Source organism: Spathaspora passalidarum (assembly GCF_000223485.1).
Source record: "Spathaspora passalidarum NRRL Y-27907 unplaced genomic scaffold SPAPAscaffold_1, whole genome shotgun sequence".
NCBI classification, from domain to species: domain Eukaryota; kingdom Fungi; phylum Ascomycota; class Pichiomycetes; order Serinales; family Debaryomycetaceae; genus Spathaspora; species Spathaspora passalidarum.
In genome coordinates this window covers 2141681-2155662 of record NW_006767425.1, presented here as the reverse complement: position 1 = coordinate 2155662, position 13982 = coordinate 2141681, and the positions used below count along the sequence as shown (strand labels likewise).

Genomic DNA, 13982 nt, shown 5'->3' with positions numbered 1-13982 from the left:
TTGCCGTTTATTGTTCTGGCCAAGGGGAAAAAGAAAAAAAGGGCTGAGCCATATATTTTTACGCCTGTAAAATTTCAAGCCCTTGTACATACACGAACTTACTAACCCAGATATTTTAAAATAGAGTGAGTGACTGTACGAGGCTGTATCTCGTGTTCGTAGTCTTGAATTTCTAAAAAACGATTAAGCGCAGAATAAGAAAAAACTACGAGTGTTAGCTGTCTATACTGTCCTGAATCAGGATTAAAAAATAATTAGTGGCTACATTTCCAGAACCTGCATTGGGGGTAGTTTCATGTGAAGTATTGTATAAATACATACTTTCTTTCTTTTATTTCAGATATTTCAAAAATACACTTTTCTTTATAACTTCTTTTTCTCAAACAATTGCAAACAGTTATGTCAGAAAGACCGCAACCACCCCAATTACCTGATGGTTGGGTTGCCCAATGGGACGAAGAATACCAACAATACTTCTACGTCAATAAACGTACAGGTAAATCCCAGTGGGATGTACCAAGTGAAGAAGCAGGACCTTATTCCGGAAACAACGAATCTCAACATTCAGTAGACGAACTGCAATATTCCAGACCTCAAGAAGGATACTCTGAAACTTATGTTTCTCAATCTGAAGCATACGTCAAACAAAGTGAAAGACCTCAACAAGAAGGCGAACCTAATCAACAAGACGGTGAATCTGGTGATCGTGGTTTGGGTACCATGCTTCTTAACCAAGCTCTTGGTGGAGGTAAGACTAATTACAATAGTGGAAGTGGAGGTGGTGCTGCCGCCCTTGTCGGAAGTTTATTAGGTGGTTCTAGTGGCCACAGCAGTAGTGGTAGTGGAGGAGCTGCCGCTTTGGTTGGTAGTTTATTAGGTGGTGGTAGCAGTAGCAGACCTAATAACTATGGAAACAACCAATATGGTAACAGTGGATATGGTAACAGTGGATATTCCAATAGTGGAAGTGGTGGAGCTGGTGCTCTATTAGGCAGTTTGTTAGGTGGTGGAGGGAGTAGTGGTCACCATGGAGGTGGAGGATACGGTGGTGGTCCAGGTTATGGTGGAGGATACGGTGGAGAAGGACACCATCATGGTGGTTATGAAGGTGGATATGGCGGGGGAGGTTTCGGTGAAGGACATCATGGTGGTCGTCACCATGGTGAAGGTGGATTTGGCGGGGGAGGTTTTGGTGGAGGCGGATTCGGGGAAGGTCACGGAGGACACCACGGAGGTCGTCACGAAGGAAGAGGAGATCGCTGGTAAAACAGAGAGAAAATCAGAAATTGTTACGATATAGTTATAGTTTTGTATTTTTATATGTATATGTTTGATACGTATTAGTCTTTCGTTAGAATTACCTAGTGAGACTTTTTTTTTAAAAAAATAAGAAAAGTAAATTTATTTGCCTTAATTATTAATACCGATCACTCCTTATTCATACTTACACATACATGTTCAGATGATCCATATATAAACTTACATTCACAATGTCACCTAAAATACGAGTGCGAGGCCCCCGGCTAAGATCTCAGAAGGTTCATGTAACCAAAGAAACAGATATTATAGATAACGATACCGTGGAGAGATATTTAGTTCAAATACATCTAAGTTCAGAAGTGCTATCAAAATTATCATATCCTTTTATTGAGACAGCACGTAATGAAAATAACGCAACTCCTGAGATTCAAGTTGAAAATACCAGGGAAGCAAGCATAGAATCCCAAGATGACCCTATACCGGTTGTGGCACCAGTGCATAACCAACCACCCACAGTTCAACTGTCTTCAGATGACGAGTTATCATCCTTGGATGATGAACTAAATGAAATTCTTGAACAACAAGCAAGATCAGGGTCATCAAATCAAACAACACCGATGCCTAGTCTAAAACAGGAGGTTAAACCGGAACCAAGGTCCGAACCACCTAAACCAGAACCAAAGCCTAAACCAAAACCAAAAAGCAAAACTCCTTCAGTACAACCTTCTGATTATAAACCAATACCGAAGAACATATTACCTATAATCCAACGAGAACTACGACATTTAGAAGAAGATGATGAAGCAATGGTTGACAAGATGGTTTTCAGTTTGAAAGACCCTTTAGGCGCTAGCAGGATAAAATTACCTGTTAGATCCCAGCAATGCGTTCATTTTGAATGTTTTGATTATGAAAACTTTTGTATATTTAACAAGATTACTGGTTCTACTAGAGAGTTAACACGAAAGAATCTAATCAAAAGAAATGTTGAGAGGTTGGCCCAAGAGAGACAAAGACCGGTGCTACCCCCACCAACAAGAACGTTATACCCACCAAAACCGTCACTACAAAATCACCAGCCACCAACCCTCCCTCCTCCACCCAACTATCAACCCTATGTGAAAGTTATAGATTCTCCTTATACGTCAAGATTCATTGCCCCAGTGTTTAATTGTCCCACCTATAGTTGTCCTATCTGTGATACAAAGTTTATGTTGAGTGGGTTAACGATTAGTGATTCATACAATTATTTTGTCAAGAGCACACCCAAGGAAACTGAACGAATAGAATTAATAGGAATGGAAAAATATAGATTAATTGACGATTCAATAACAGCTCACATTCCACCTGAAGATGACGAAGATATGATTGTTTTGTCTTCAGATGATGAAGAGGATCAGCGAATTAAGAAGGAAGAAGAAGCTGCAGCGGCAGCAGCTGAAGCAGCACGGATATTTAGAATTGCGACACTTCCTCCACAAGTTAGACCGCTTTATAATGCAGTTTACAATAATTACCCTGATAATGTATTAATTGGAAGGACTGATTTATTGGATGACGAAGAAGTGTGGGGGACACCAGGAAATAACTCGGGGGATTATTATCTGCATGGAAGCAGTTGGGAAGATCCTGTTGTACTTGACGATTGAATTTATAGAGAGAGAGAGAGAGAGTATACGACTTTAAACGATTATATGTAAGTATATACGTTGTATTTGTAGATAGTTTTCAGAATATGGAGATTCCACTTCGATATGGCTGCGAGACAGTTCCAAATTTGGGTTCTAATTCCGAGCATTCTTTCCTAGATTTGCATATCCGGTACACATCTTGAATTATTCTTGCTACAATTTGTGTAATTAAGATTCATTGACTAAATTGTATGCGTTACCAATTCTTTGCAAACACTTGCACAAATTTGTTTGTTTTGCTACTCAAAATTTCAGGTTGGCACCTATTTTTTCTTAAATTGGTTGACCAGGTCAATTTGTTGCTTCTATACCTTTTACCGAACAATATGCCAGAATTAACATTAGAACAATTGAACGAACAAGTAGCTAAGCTCTCGGGACTTGTGGAGAGACAATCAAAGATTATAGCAGAAACTGGGGAACAAGTACTTCAATTGCAAGTAAAAGATGTGAAAACAAGAATGTCAGCATTAGATATGAAACCACAGCAACCGGAAATAGACTTGACTGATTATATCAATAACGAAGATATTGTGCAATTGGTCACTGAATTACAAACCCAATTGGATAATTTGGAAGATCGTACAATTCGTCGTTGTTCCAACGCCCTGATCACCAAACCACTGGACTTCTTGGCTCCCTTAACTAATAGAGATGGTGATTTGCCTGATTTTGAATTGCCAAACACTTTACAAGAGTTTCAGAATTTAGACAAGGTAGATATCATAAGATTAGCCGTATTTTATGAGATTATTATACCTAATCAAGGTTCAGAATTAGAACAACAACCAGAAGGTGTTGTTCCAGGAATTTCACATGCTCCTGCTGCCGGTGCCACCGCAGTTGAAAACAACAGTGTAGACATTATTGAGTTGAGTAAACAATTTGATGAGATACAAGCGATTGAGATATTTGACGAATTAGCCAGATATCTTGGTATAAAATATAGAAAGGGTAGCAATAAATGGTAGTTTATCCAGTTTATACAATTATATAGCAAAATCTAACAACAAGCTTTTATGCAGGAACATATAGATTATTGACGTGTCTGAACTGAAAAAAAAAAGTTCGGCAAAATATAGAGGAAACTTACTTGTAACAGTCTCTTTCTATATTGGCATAACTACTATAACATGGCGGAAGAAACAGCAATACCCGAGCCAGAAATCATTAAGATCTCTGTTTTCACTCCATTGATTTATGTTGGTGTTGTGTTATCAGTTTTCGTGGCGTTTTCCATCATTTATAGAAGACGAAGATTAAATACTTTAAGACAAACCGAGCCATTATTTAAAGAAAATTATAATGCTATATTATATCAAAACTTAAAAGAACAATATCACAATCAAAACATTCCTAAAGACCAAAGACCTCATGAAAAGGTATTAAAAGCCGCCTTATTAAGACGTGCAGTTGAAGCAATCAGAAGATCAATGAAGTTAAAAGAATGTGAATCGATTTTCAACAAGTTATATCAAAATGGTTTAATTGGTGATGAAATATTCAAACAATACGAAATTCAACTTAAATTTCAAGAACTTGAATTAAAGGAAATTGTTCAAGAGTGTGAAAGTTACAAGAAAGGTTGGGTTCAAACCTTTTTCCCAGTTGCCCAAGAAATTTGTTTTAATGAAGCGTTAAGAAGAAGATTAAAGGCTATGGAAGGTAGAGAAGAAGCATTAGCTGAATTATGGCAATGTTTTGTTGAAAAAACCGAGCCAGCTAAGCCAAAGACAAAGAAGACTTCACCAGCCCCAGCTGTAGTGAATGAAAAAGAGACTACTGGCGAAAATAAGGCTTCTGTCGAAGATACTAAGGAAGAAGTAGAAGAAGACGAAGAATCTGATGAAGAAGCCAATAACGAAACCCAAAAGACATCTACAGGACAAAACAAAAAGAAGAAGAAAGGAAAGGGCAAGAAAAAGTAGATCTACAAACTTCCCTATCTCTCTTTTATGTAGACATTTTTTTAGCTAGAATAATAAACAAATTACACATAACAAACAAATCCACTGTAATTGCCGACCAAAAAGGATCTGGATATGCTTCGCCATTCAGGCACATGCTCCACACACACACTACCAGGGCAAAAAAAATAAATCAACCAAAAAAAAAAAAATGGTAACAAATTAACTCACCCACCTAAATATAGGATCTCTTAACCACATTATCTAATTCTGACCCATTCCTCGCTAATCACGCCGTGAAATATACCTAATCCAACCTATACTAACTATATAATATACTATAGTCAATTAGAATCAATTAATTGGCATTATTTACTGGCTGATACCTGAGTCCTAGAAAAACTAAACAAGTAAATTGACAGCCACTATGCAACCACATAGAGCCAGTGGTGGACGTCGTGATGACCCTAAACGAAGATTTGAGGCCGATAAAATCAATAACGAATGTTATAGTAAACTAATCAAGGTAAAAGGCAAACAAGTGAAGGATGTGACTTATCAGACACATATTGATGTATTGGAATATGCGTCATTTCCATCAAACCCACCGCCAGCAAATGCGTCCACTGTTGGTATGGTAAAACCAAGAATCTTGGTTTTAGCCAGTAAGCATGATGGAACTGCTCTTCTTCAAAAGGGGAAGCTTCATGAAGAAAAGAAAGTATATCAAATCGGTAGAACTTGGGATTTGAATGAATTAAAAGCGATAAAACGTCACGGCCGGGAAGGAATGATTCTTCAATTGAATAAAACTTACTATTGGAAATCTGATGAAGGTGAAGAAAGGGTAACTAAGTTTTGCCGTTACCTTACTCAAGCTTATGGGAATTATATGCATAGATATCCTATCCTTGAAGGGTTGACTTTACAAGAATTGAGACTTCCTCTACAACCCCCTGGTACTAGCACGCCAACTTCAGTACATTCTCAACCACAGCAGCAACCTAGACAAGTGCAGCAAACTCCTCCACCCCAACAACAGCAGCAACAGCAACAGCAACAACAGCAATTACCACCACCACCACCACAACAACAACAACAAAAACCGGCTGGGTTGTATAATGATATTGATTTCACTTCAAATGGCCAATTACCGATCAAACCGATGAGAGTATTGCAACTGGATCGGCCAGGAAGTCAACCGCGCTCTACATTAGACTCGACCGAGCTTAAAAAACATGAAAGTAGGGAATCCCATGATTCTTTCAAACATGCCAATTATTCGCTTCATCAAAAGACCTCGATATATGGACTCAACGATACTACTGATGACCAGAGTTTTGTTTTTGGGCCTAAAGATACACAAACTCCTGGAGGTTCAAGAACTCCTGGTGGATCAAGAACTTCTGGATCTCCATATAAGCAATATACTGGATCAAGTAAATCTTTAGATCCAAAAAGAGGTTCGGTACCACTAGTGGAAGTGGAAGGAATAGCTGAAGCAGGAATGAGATTGCAAGAACAAATGGGTGAACGTCAATCAATTGTTTCGGAACAATCTATTGCCCAGGAACAGTTGAAGGAGTTTACCGATAATATTCCCCAACCACCTAAATCTCCTGATTTTGGTATTGAAGAAATTACTGACGAAAGTGATAGTGATCATAAAGAAGAACCAATATCAGTTAGAAAACGATCTTTGAAAGGATCACTGAATCGGGATATTCCCTCTGCTCGTGCTTCTTCTATTATTGAGGAGTCGACTAAATTAGAAGGTAGTAGAATGGATTCCTCAATACAAGAGCTTAATGACATGTTGAATTCACATATTTCATTAAGTAAAGAAGAAGCTCGTGATACCTTCACAGAGCCTCCTTCATTTAGCATTGAAACTCCTGCAGATGATTCCGATCTTAATTCAGATGTAGCTCCAATAACTTCTGGATTAAATATAGTCAAGAAATCTAATGAAAAACTTGACGTATCTAGAATTGATAATGATCCTGAAGTGGATGAAACTTATGATGATATTGGTTGGTCTTTTAAAAACCCAGCTAGTTCATTAATCAAACAAATATCCGTAGAATTAACTAATGTTAAACAAGCAACAGTGAAGGAATTGACCAAGATTGATTTAGGAGATAATAGTCTGACCAATGATGTTACTAGATCATTAGAAGAAGTTGAACATTTGAATGAAATTTTACAAAAAATGGAAGTTGACTTCAAAATATTGGCTCCTGAAGTTGATTTAATTGACCAGAAATCACATGGTTTACAAGTAAAGTTTATTAATAAGAAGTTATTGTTTAATGATTTGAAAACAATCTTGGATAAAGTTAGTGTTGATCCTAGTGATTTGGATGATATTTCGCAATTTAGACATTTCGATAGATTGAATATGCTTGAACCTTTAGAAGCTAAGTTATTAGCTTTCTATAATGCTATTGCTACTATTCGTTCCGATACCACTGAAGGTAATTTAAGTGCTATGACTTCATTGAAACAATACCAATCAAGGTACAATACAGTTAATACCACATTTATTGAGAATTTCTCCAGTTTTATCAAGAATGAGTTCAAACGTATAATTGATGGATGTACTAACTTGGAAAGATTCAATGGTAATACAATGTTCCCTGCATTAAACAAGTTATTAATCTATAGTGGAATCACCTATTTTATCAAAGAAGTTGACATGTTTAAATTTCAAGAATTGATTCGTTATTTCAATTCTTCATTTAGTGGATTTTTCGATAATTTAATCCGAGCAAAATTGGCACACATGATTTCAATCCAACTGAGACAACATGATACTACTCTGTCAGTCCGTGAATCTCTAAATTCCAGTGCTTTTGATTTATCTGGAGGATCATTTTCAAATTCAAGTGAGGATATCCCATTAAAGAAATCAAGAACTTTAAGACTTTCAAGAAAAGTGGGGAAATTTGGAAGTTTACACTTATCTGCATCGAATGATGCCAAGATTGAATCTATGAAGAAGATGGCATCCCCAACGCCTAACCAACATAACTCTATTGATGATCCTAAATTGGTTAACAATTTAATTGAAGAATCACAATCATTGATTACATTTGTTCAATATTTTATTGGGACTTTTTTCCATTATGAAGTTCAACAAAGTTTAGAGTTTGGTGATTATATTGAAAGCAACCTGTTTAAACAAAGAACCAAGCTATTACAAGAAATGCCAAATATTGAGGAAGCCAATGCTACCAAGAATTATACCTCAAATGATTTGATTAGTAACATGTCTTTTATCTTTGGTAATTATATTAATATCTTCATGAAGAAGGTGAATCCTTCAGGGTTAAACATCCCAGTTATATTGCTTTATTTGGACCATTTGATGTCTAGTATACCACCCAAGAATCAAGATTTCCTCTTGGTTAATTTCCTTAAGAAGGCATATGATAAATATTCCAATAATTGGACCAAGTTTGTTAAGTCACAAATTGAACTATTAAACAATTCTATCATTGTTGCAAAATGTGGTATTTTGCAATCAATTCGAAATGTCAATTATTTCTTATTGATTACCGAAAGTTCTATTGACAATCAAGATATTAGAGGTTCAAAGGTTAAAGATATGATTGATAGTGCCTATATTGAAATTTCTGATGCATTGATGAATTTGTTTATGAGAGAAGATCCATTATTGAAAAATCATGATCTTGATGATAAAGAACGAGAATATAGGAACGTTAGTATTCTCCAAAATATTTACTTTATCTTGGAGCAGTTCAGAGATTTTAAGTTGACAAATTCTGCTAATAAAAAATTATATGACAACTTGACCGCAGAATTCAACAAGGTTGAAGATGTTTATTTCCAAAAACAATTAAAGAAGAATATTGGTAAATTGGTTGAATTTATTAATAATTATGAAGCTTTGGAGAAGTTGCATACTAGCAAATATAACAAGAAGTATGTCAAATCAATGTTGGCAAGCTATACGATTAAAGATATTAATATTAAAGCTCTGGAGATAAACAAGAAATTTGAAAAACATTTCATCACTGGTACTAATATGTTTGAAAAGGATTTAGTTGATAAATTATGGCAAGATATGGAGAAGGTTTTCAACGATTATTTTACAAGATTAAGTGTTATATTAAGACGTGATTTTGATAAAGAGTTTGATTACAATGTTACAAAGCAAGAGATCCACCAGGTATTTAAATCTATTCGTTAGAAGGAATCATTAGATTACTGTGTACAAAATTGCAATAGATATTCTAGTCAAAGAAAGGGTGTTTTTAATATGGGCATCTATGCTGTAGTATTATTATAGTTAACTGAGTGAATTATGTCGTACTTGTATGTACATAAAAACAAGGTTAAACTTTACGCATGTGTCTTTTTTTTTTTGGCAGTCGGTTTCTTGTTACAGTAGTCTTCCCAACTATGCATATTAGTTCGTCTAATAATCTAAAAAAAAGTCACATATCATGGATTGTAGGGTATCATCGCGCTTATTCTTACTACATGGCACTAACCTCTAGGTTAAAAATAGATATAATAGCACAGGTAATATAAACTCAAATGCGAAATATTGCTTAACTACATAGGCTTTTGCAGCCTAGAACTAAGTCAGCCCACGTATATTGGATCAAGACCTATCCTGACAGAATTACGGTTACACTTGAGAAGATGTTCATACCTACTGGTTAACTTTTATGTCTTATTAGGTTTAGATTATATATATTTGGATTGATACTAACCATACCATCTTAGAGGTGCTAACACTAGATCTGTTTCGTCAGAGCATGCATGATATTTTAATGTTGTTGTTTTTTTGGTACAGTTTTTTCCGTTTAATAACACATCACCCCTTATCGTAAATGTTTAGAAACGTCAAATCTGGAGAACAAAAAATTATTGAACTCCTTATTTACAACCAAGTCTTTCTATTTTCCATTGCTCCTTTTTTTGTAAGTGATACCTTTCCTTTAAGATATAGGCATCAATATGTCTGGTCCTCAGTTCGCCAAAAAGGTGGAAAACACTGATGCTTTATCTACTATTGCAAAATTTAAGAAGAAACACGCTGCCAAAATTAAGGAAGATGATCACCAAATTTTACTTAGACCCTCCTATGGTTCTGTTGGAATTCCTACTAATGTGGGTGTTAACTTCTTTAATTACCATGTTAAAGAATTAAGATTATTCTCTTATCATGTTGATTTACAACTGAAGGTTGCCACTAAATTGAAGCTTAAAAGTGCTGTAGCTAAAATCTTGGAAGCTGAACCATTCAAGAGTAAGCGTTCCCAGATCTTCTATAGAGACAAAAATACCTTATACTCAACTTTACCTTTGCCAATTGAAGATGTAGTTCTATACCCTGTTGCTGATGGTGTTGCTGTTAAAGTTCAATATATCAAAGAGTTGAATTTTAAGGATTTACTTGATTATGTTCAATTGCGTACTTACACCCGTGATTTTAATGAAATTCAAGAATACACTAATGCATTACTTGCAGTTATTGGTAGTAAAGCTTTACAAGATCAAAATGTTGTTGGGTTGGGATCTAATAAATTTTTCATCTTTGATAAAAAGTCAGAACAACACGATTTCCAAAAGGGGTTGTTTATTACAATGGGTACTTTTGCATCAATTAGATGTTCATTTGATAAAGTTAGATTAAATCTTAATCCAACTCCAGCTATTTTTTACAAGTCTAATAAACGTGATGGATCACCAATGAATGTAATTGACTTGATTCAAGACTTCCTTCAAATCAGGAATATCCCTAATTCCAATGATATTAAACGGGCTCAATCATTTGTTAAAGGTGTTAAAGTTTACCGCAGTTACCTTAATAGAAGAAACGGTAAAGCTATTCAAGGTTTCAACTTTAAGGATACCGCTGAAACCTTGAAGTTCAAAGATGAAGATGGGAAATTGGTTACTGTGAAGCAATACTTCAAAGAAAAATGGAAAGTCAATCTAAAATTTGCCAATCTTCCTTTACTTGGAATTGGTGGTGATGCCTATTTACCTATGGAAGTTGCTTATATTTTACCACAACAAGAGTATAAAGGTGAAGTGTATGATACCAGAAATTTAATTAGAATCACTTCGACTAAACCAATGGCCAAAGCTCGATTGATTAGTGAAGAGAACAAGCGTTTATTTAAAAGTGTTGACTTTGGTAAGATCGATCAAAATTTTACGGTGGTTCCTTCAAGAGTCTTATCTGCACCTGTTCTTGAGTATGGTGAAAATAAAAGGATTACCTTTGCTGAAAAGGAACATGATGGGAGATCTGAAAAGAAGAAAGGTAATTGGAATCTTGAAAAAGTTAAATTTATTGATCCAGTTAAAGCTAAACCTTTTATGTTTGGTATTGTTCTTTTAAAGAATAGATTTATTGAAAGAGGTCTTGGTGAGTTGCATGCTGCTTCTGAAGCTTTCTTGGGTGAAGTTCATAGATTAGGTGTTAATGTCCGTGATGGCTTTAAGAAATATTCTATTGATGTGGATCACAAACTGGTTCAAGACCAGTCTGCATTGGAAAGTGCGTTATGTACGGTTTTTACTAAAGCTAAAGGTGGCGATAAATGTGATTATTTAATCATTATTCTACCTAAGAAGGATACCATGTTATATCGTGCTGTTAAACGAGTTGGTGATTTGAAAGTTGGTGTTGCTAATACATGCGTTGTTTTCAATATTTTCACAAAGAAATTACGTGGTTCAAATAAGTTTGATATTGGTTGTTATTCTCAAATTGCCATGAAGATTAATTTGAAATTAGGTGGGTCTAACCATAGATTGTCCGCTGCTCATTCTAAGGGTCTTTTTGATGCTCAAAAGGTACCAGTTTTCATTTTAGGTGCTGATGTTACTCACCCAACCAATACTACTTCAAAAGAGGAACTGGTTTCCATTGCATCTGTCGTTGGTAGTGAAGATGGCATCTTCAATAAATTCCCTGGTTCAATTAGAATCCAGTCTGGAGGTCAAGAAGTTATTTCTGAAATGAAGGGAATGGTTCTTGAACGTCTTGAAAACTTCTATATCAAGGTTGGCAAGTTGCCATCCAAAATCTTATTTTATCGTGATGGTGTTTCTGAAGGTCAATATTATACCGTGTTAAAGGATGAATTGCCTCAAATTAAAGCTGCATTTGTTCAATTTGGTAAGAGCAAGAATAAACCTAAATATTCTCCAAAACTTACCTTTTTAGTTGTTGTCAAGAGACATCATACTAGATTCATCCCACTTGAAGAAAATGGAGTTGATGCTAATGAAAAGAAGGTTGCTGTTACTTCTAATGATAACGTTACTCCTGGCACTACTGTCGATAGAGATATTTGTTCTCCAGCTTTCTTTGATTTTTATATTCAATCACAACAAGCATTACAAGGATGTGGTATTCCTGCCCATTATTATGTTTTGCATGATGAAAATGGTTATGGTTCGGATGAAATTCAAACCATCACTTATAATTTGTGTCATACTTTTGGTAGAGCTACTAAGAGTATCAAAACTGTTCCTGCTGCTTATTATGCTGATTTATTATGTACTAGAGGTAGATGTTATATTGGTGGAATTGAAAGGGAAAGAGGTCGTCAAACTGCAATTGAAAAGGCCAAGGCGAAGCTTGGAAGTAATGTTGCTACTTCTATTAAAAATACCATGTACTACATTTAGAATCGTGGTCCTTTCATTTGCTTCGTATTTTTGCTTCTTTTATATAATGTTTATTAATGGAATTGTTCTTATATTAGTCGACAAGTTTAGTAATATGCACCTTTACCTATATACCTGTTGTTATCTTCCTGTTCCACAGTGAATGGTTCATATGGTTTTATATTGGATACAGGGATCTTTGTTCCTAGCGGCCATTTTGAGTCTTGGCTAATATCTTTCCAGCTAACAATCCTATCAAATTTCAAATTATTGTTTTCTTTGGTGAATTTGAGATTTAATCCTATTAATTGTTCAAATAAGTACGATAAATCATTTAGAATAACGCCAGACTTGTCGTTGAATGCTGATCTATTGATGTTTAAAGTAGATATTGAATTTAGGTTATTAAGAATATGCTCATTCTTTTTTATCACCACTTTTGATTTCAACTTGGCAATGAACTTTTTCGAATCAGAATTGTCAATATTTTTCTTGCTTTGTAAACAAAGTAAACTGAAATGGATTAATCCTATAGCATCTCCAAGTTTATCCTGTTGGTAATTCTCTATGGATAGGAACATTCCAGCGTATGCACTAACGTACTTTTCGATTATACTTAAATAATCATTCCAAAGTCGATAATCAAGAGTTATATTAGTACCCAAACTCGACACTATATTCTTTGCGTTTTTCAATTCATTCAAGACGTAAATTGCTACTCGAGACAAAGTACCATTATTGGAAGTAGCTGGGTTTCCAGAACATCGATTTATCCAACATGACTTGGATAATATTGACATTTGGATACAGATGTCACTTATTTTCTCAATGAATGTAAACATTACACCATTTATTGGACCTTCTTTCTCGAGTTGTTTGATCTTGTTGGCAAACATGGTATACGATATGGAAGTTTTGTAGAAGTTGACCACTTGTTTCCATTTCTCGTTGTATTCAGAGAGGGACTTAGGATCAGCTTCAACTTCGATTGTTTCACTGGTTAAATCAGACCCAATTCGAATGTATATTAATGATATCGATGCTAATACCATTTCTATCTCATTGAGTAAACTCCATGGTATTTTAGAACTAGACTTCAAGAGCTGGTTCAATTTCTCTCGTTTGGAATTGTCGCTTTGTAACGTATTGGTCCAGGGAATACCAAGGCATATTTCACGCAGAGAAGCATAATCAACTAACTTATTAAGCTCTTGAGAATTGGTAGTTTCTTTGACCCAGTGAATTAAGGACTGTAAGTAATGCTGTAAATCAACGGCATATCTTATAGAGTCATTGTAACTATTCAAATTGGCAACTTGTAATGCTGTTCTGGATGTCAACAATGATGGATTTAGGTTTGATTGTGGTGGTAATGGCGATGGTAAAGGAGGGGTATTGGGTAAGATAATCATTGACTCTTATTCTAAAAGGGAAGAGTCAGTTGTATTTAAGATTAAGAAAT

At 35.3% G+C, this 13982-nt stretch overlaps 9 protein-coding genes across 9 annotated transcripts; 8 read left to right on the top strand and 1 right to left on the bottom strand. All coding sequences in view use genetic code 12, as the record gives it.

Moving 5' to 3' along the window:
- Positions 1–399: 399 nt before the first annotated feature.
- SPAPADRAFT_58838 (uncharacterized protein) lies at positions 400–1300 on the top strand (the record flags this gene model as incomplete). Its single annotated transcript, XM_007372974.1, has 2 exons — positions 400–1186; positions 1251–1300. 2 exons carry the CDS (start codon positions 400–402, stop codon positions 1298–1300), a joined length of 837 nt encoding a protein of 278 aa, XP_007373036.1.
- A 107-nt stretch (positions 1301–1407) lies between these two features.
- SPAPADRAFT_58837 (uncharacterized protein) lies at positions 1408–1880 on the top strand (the record flags this gene model as incomplete). Its single annotated transcript, XM_007372973.1, has 1 exon — positions 1408–1880. A coding segment is annotated over one exon (229 nt), but the record flags the coding sequence as incomplete, so codon positions are not given.
- Positions 1881–2339: 459 nt separating this feature from the next.
- On the top strand, positions 2340–2909 carry FGR3 (Fgr3p; the record flags this gene model as incomplete). Its single annotated transcript, XM_007372972.1, has 1 exon — positions 2340–2909. A coding segment is annotated over one exon (570 nt), but the record flags the coding sequence as incomplete, so codon positions are not given.
- Positions 2910–3226: 317 nt separating this feature from the next.
- Positions 3227–3977, top strand: MRP8 (Mrp8p; the record flags this gene model as incomplete). The annotated part of the gene is made up of 1 exon (XM_007372971.1): positions 3227–3977. One exon carries the CDS (start codon positions 3278–3280, stop codon positions 3920–3922), a length of 645 nt encoding a protein of 214 aa, XP_007373033.1.
- A 107-nt stretch (positions 3978–4084) lies between these two features.
- SPAPADRAFT_58834 (Sec63 complex subunit) lies at positions 4085–4879 on the top strand (the record flags this gene model as incomplete). The annotated part of the gene is made up of 1 exon (XM_007372970.1): positions 4085–4879. The coding sequence occupies one exon, from the start codon at positions 4085–4087 to the stop codon at positions 4877–4879; it is 795 nt and encodes a 264-aa protein (XP_007373032.1).
- A 406-nt stretch (positions 4880–5285) lies between these two features.
- On the top strand, positions 5286–9074 carry SEC3 (GTP-Rho binding exocyst subunit; the record flags this gene model as incomplete). Its single annotated transcript, XM_007372969.1, has 1 exon — positions 5286–9074. One exon carries the CDS (start codon positions 5286–5288, stop codon positions 9072–9074), a length of 3789 nt encoding a protein of 1262 aa, XP_007373031.1.
- A 776-nt stretch (positions 9075–9850) lies between these two features.
- On the top strand, positions 9851–10504 carry SPAPADRAFT_131355 (uncharacterized protein; the record flags this gene model as incomplete). Its single annotated transcript, XM_007372968.1, has 1 exon — positions 9851–10504. A coding segment is annotated over one exon (654 nt), but the record flags the coding sequence as incomplete, so codon positions are not given.
- Positions 10505–11296: 792 nt separating this feature from the next.
- SPAPADRAFT_58832 (uncharacterized protein) lies at positions 11297–12541 on the top strand (the record flags this gene model as incomplete). Its single annotated transcript, XM_007372967.1, has 1 exon — positions 11297–12541. A coding segment is annotated over one exon (1245 nt), but the record flags the coding sequence as incomplete, so codon positions are not given.
- An 86-nt stretch (positions 12542–12627) lies between these two features.
- On the bottom strand, positions 12628–13932 carry SPAPADRAFT_133116 (uncharacterized protein; the record flags this gene model as incomplete). The annotated part of the gene is made up of 1 exon (XM_007372966.1): positions 12628–13932. The coding sequence occupies one exon, from the start codon at positions 13930–13932 to the stop codon at positions 12628–12630; it is 1305 nt and encodes a 434-aa protein (XP_007373028.1).
- Positions 13933–13982: the final 50 nt, after the last annotated feature.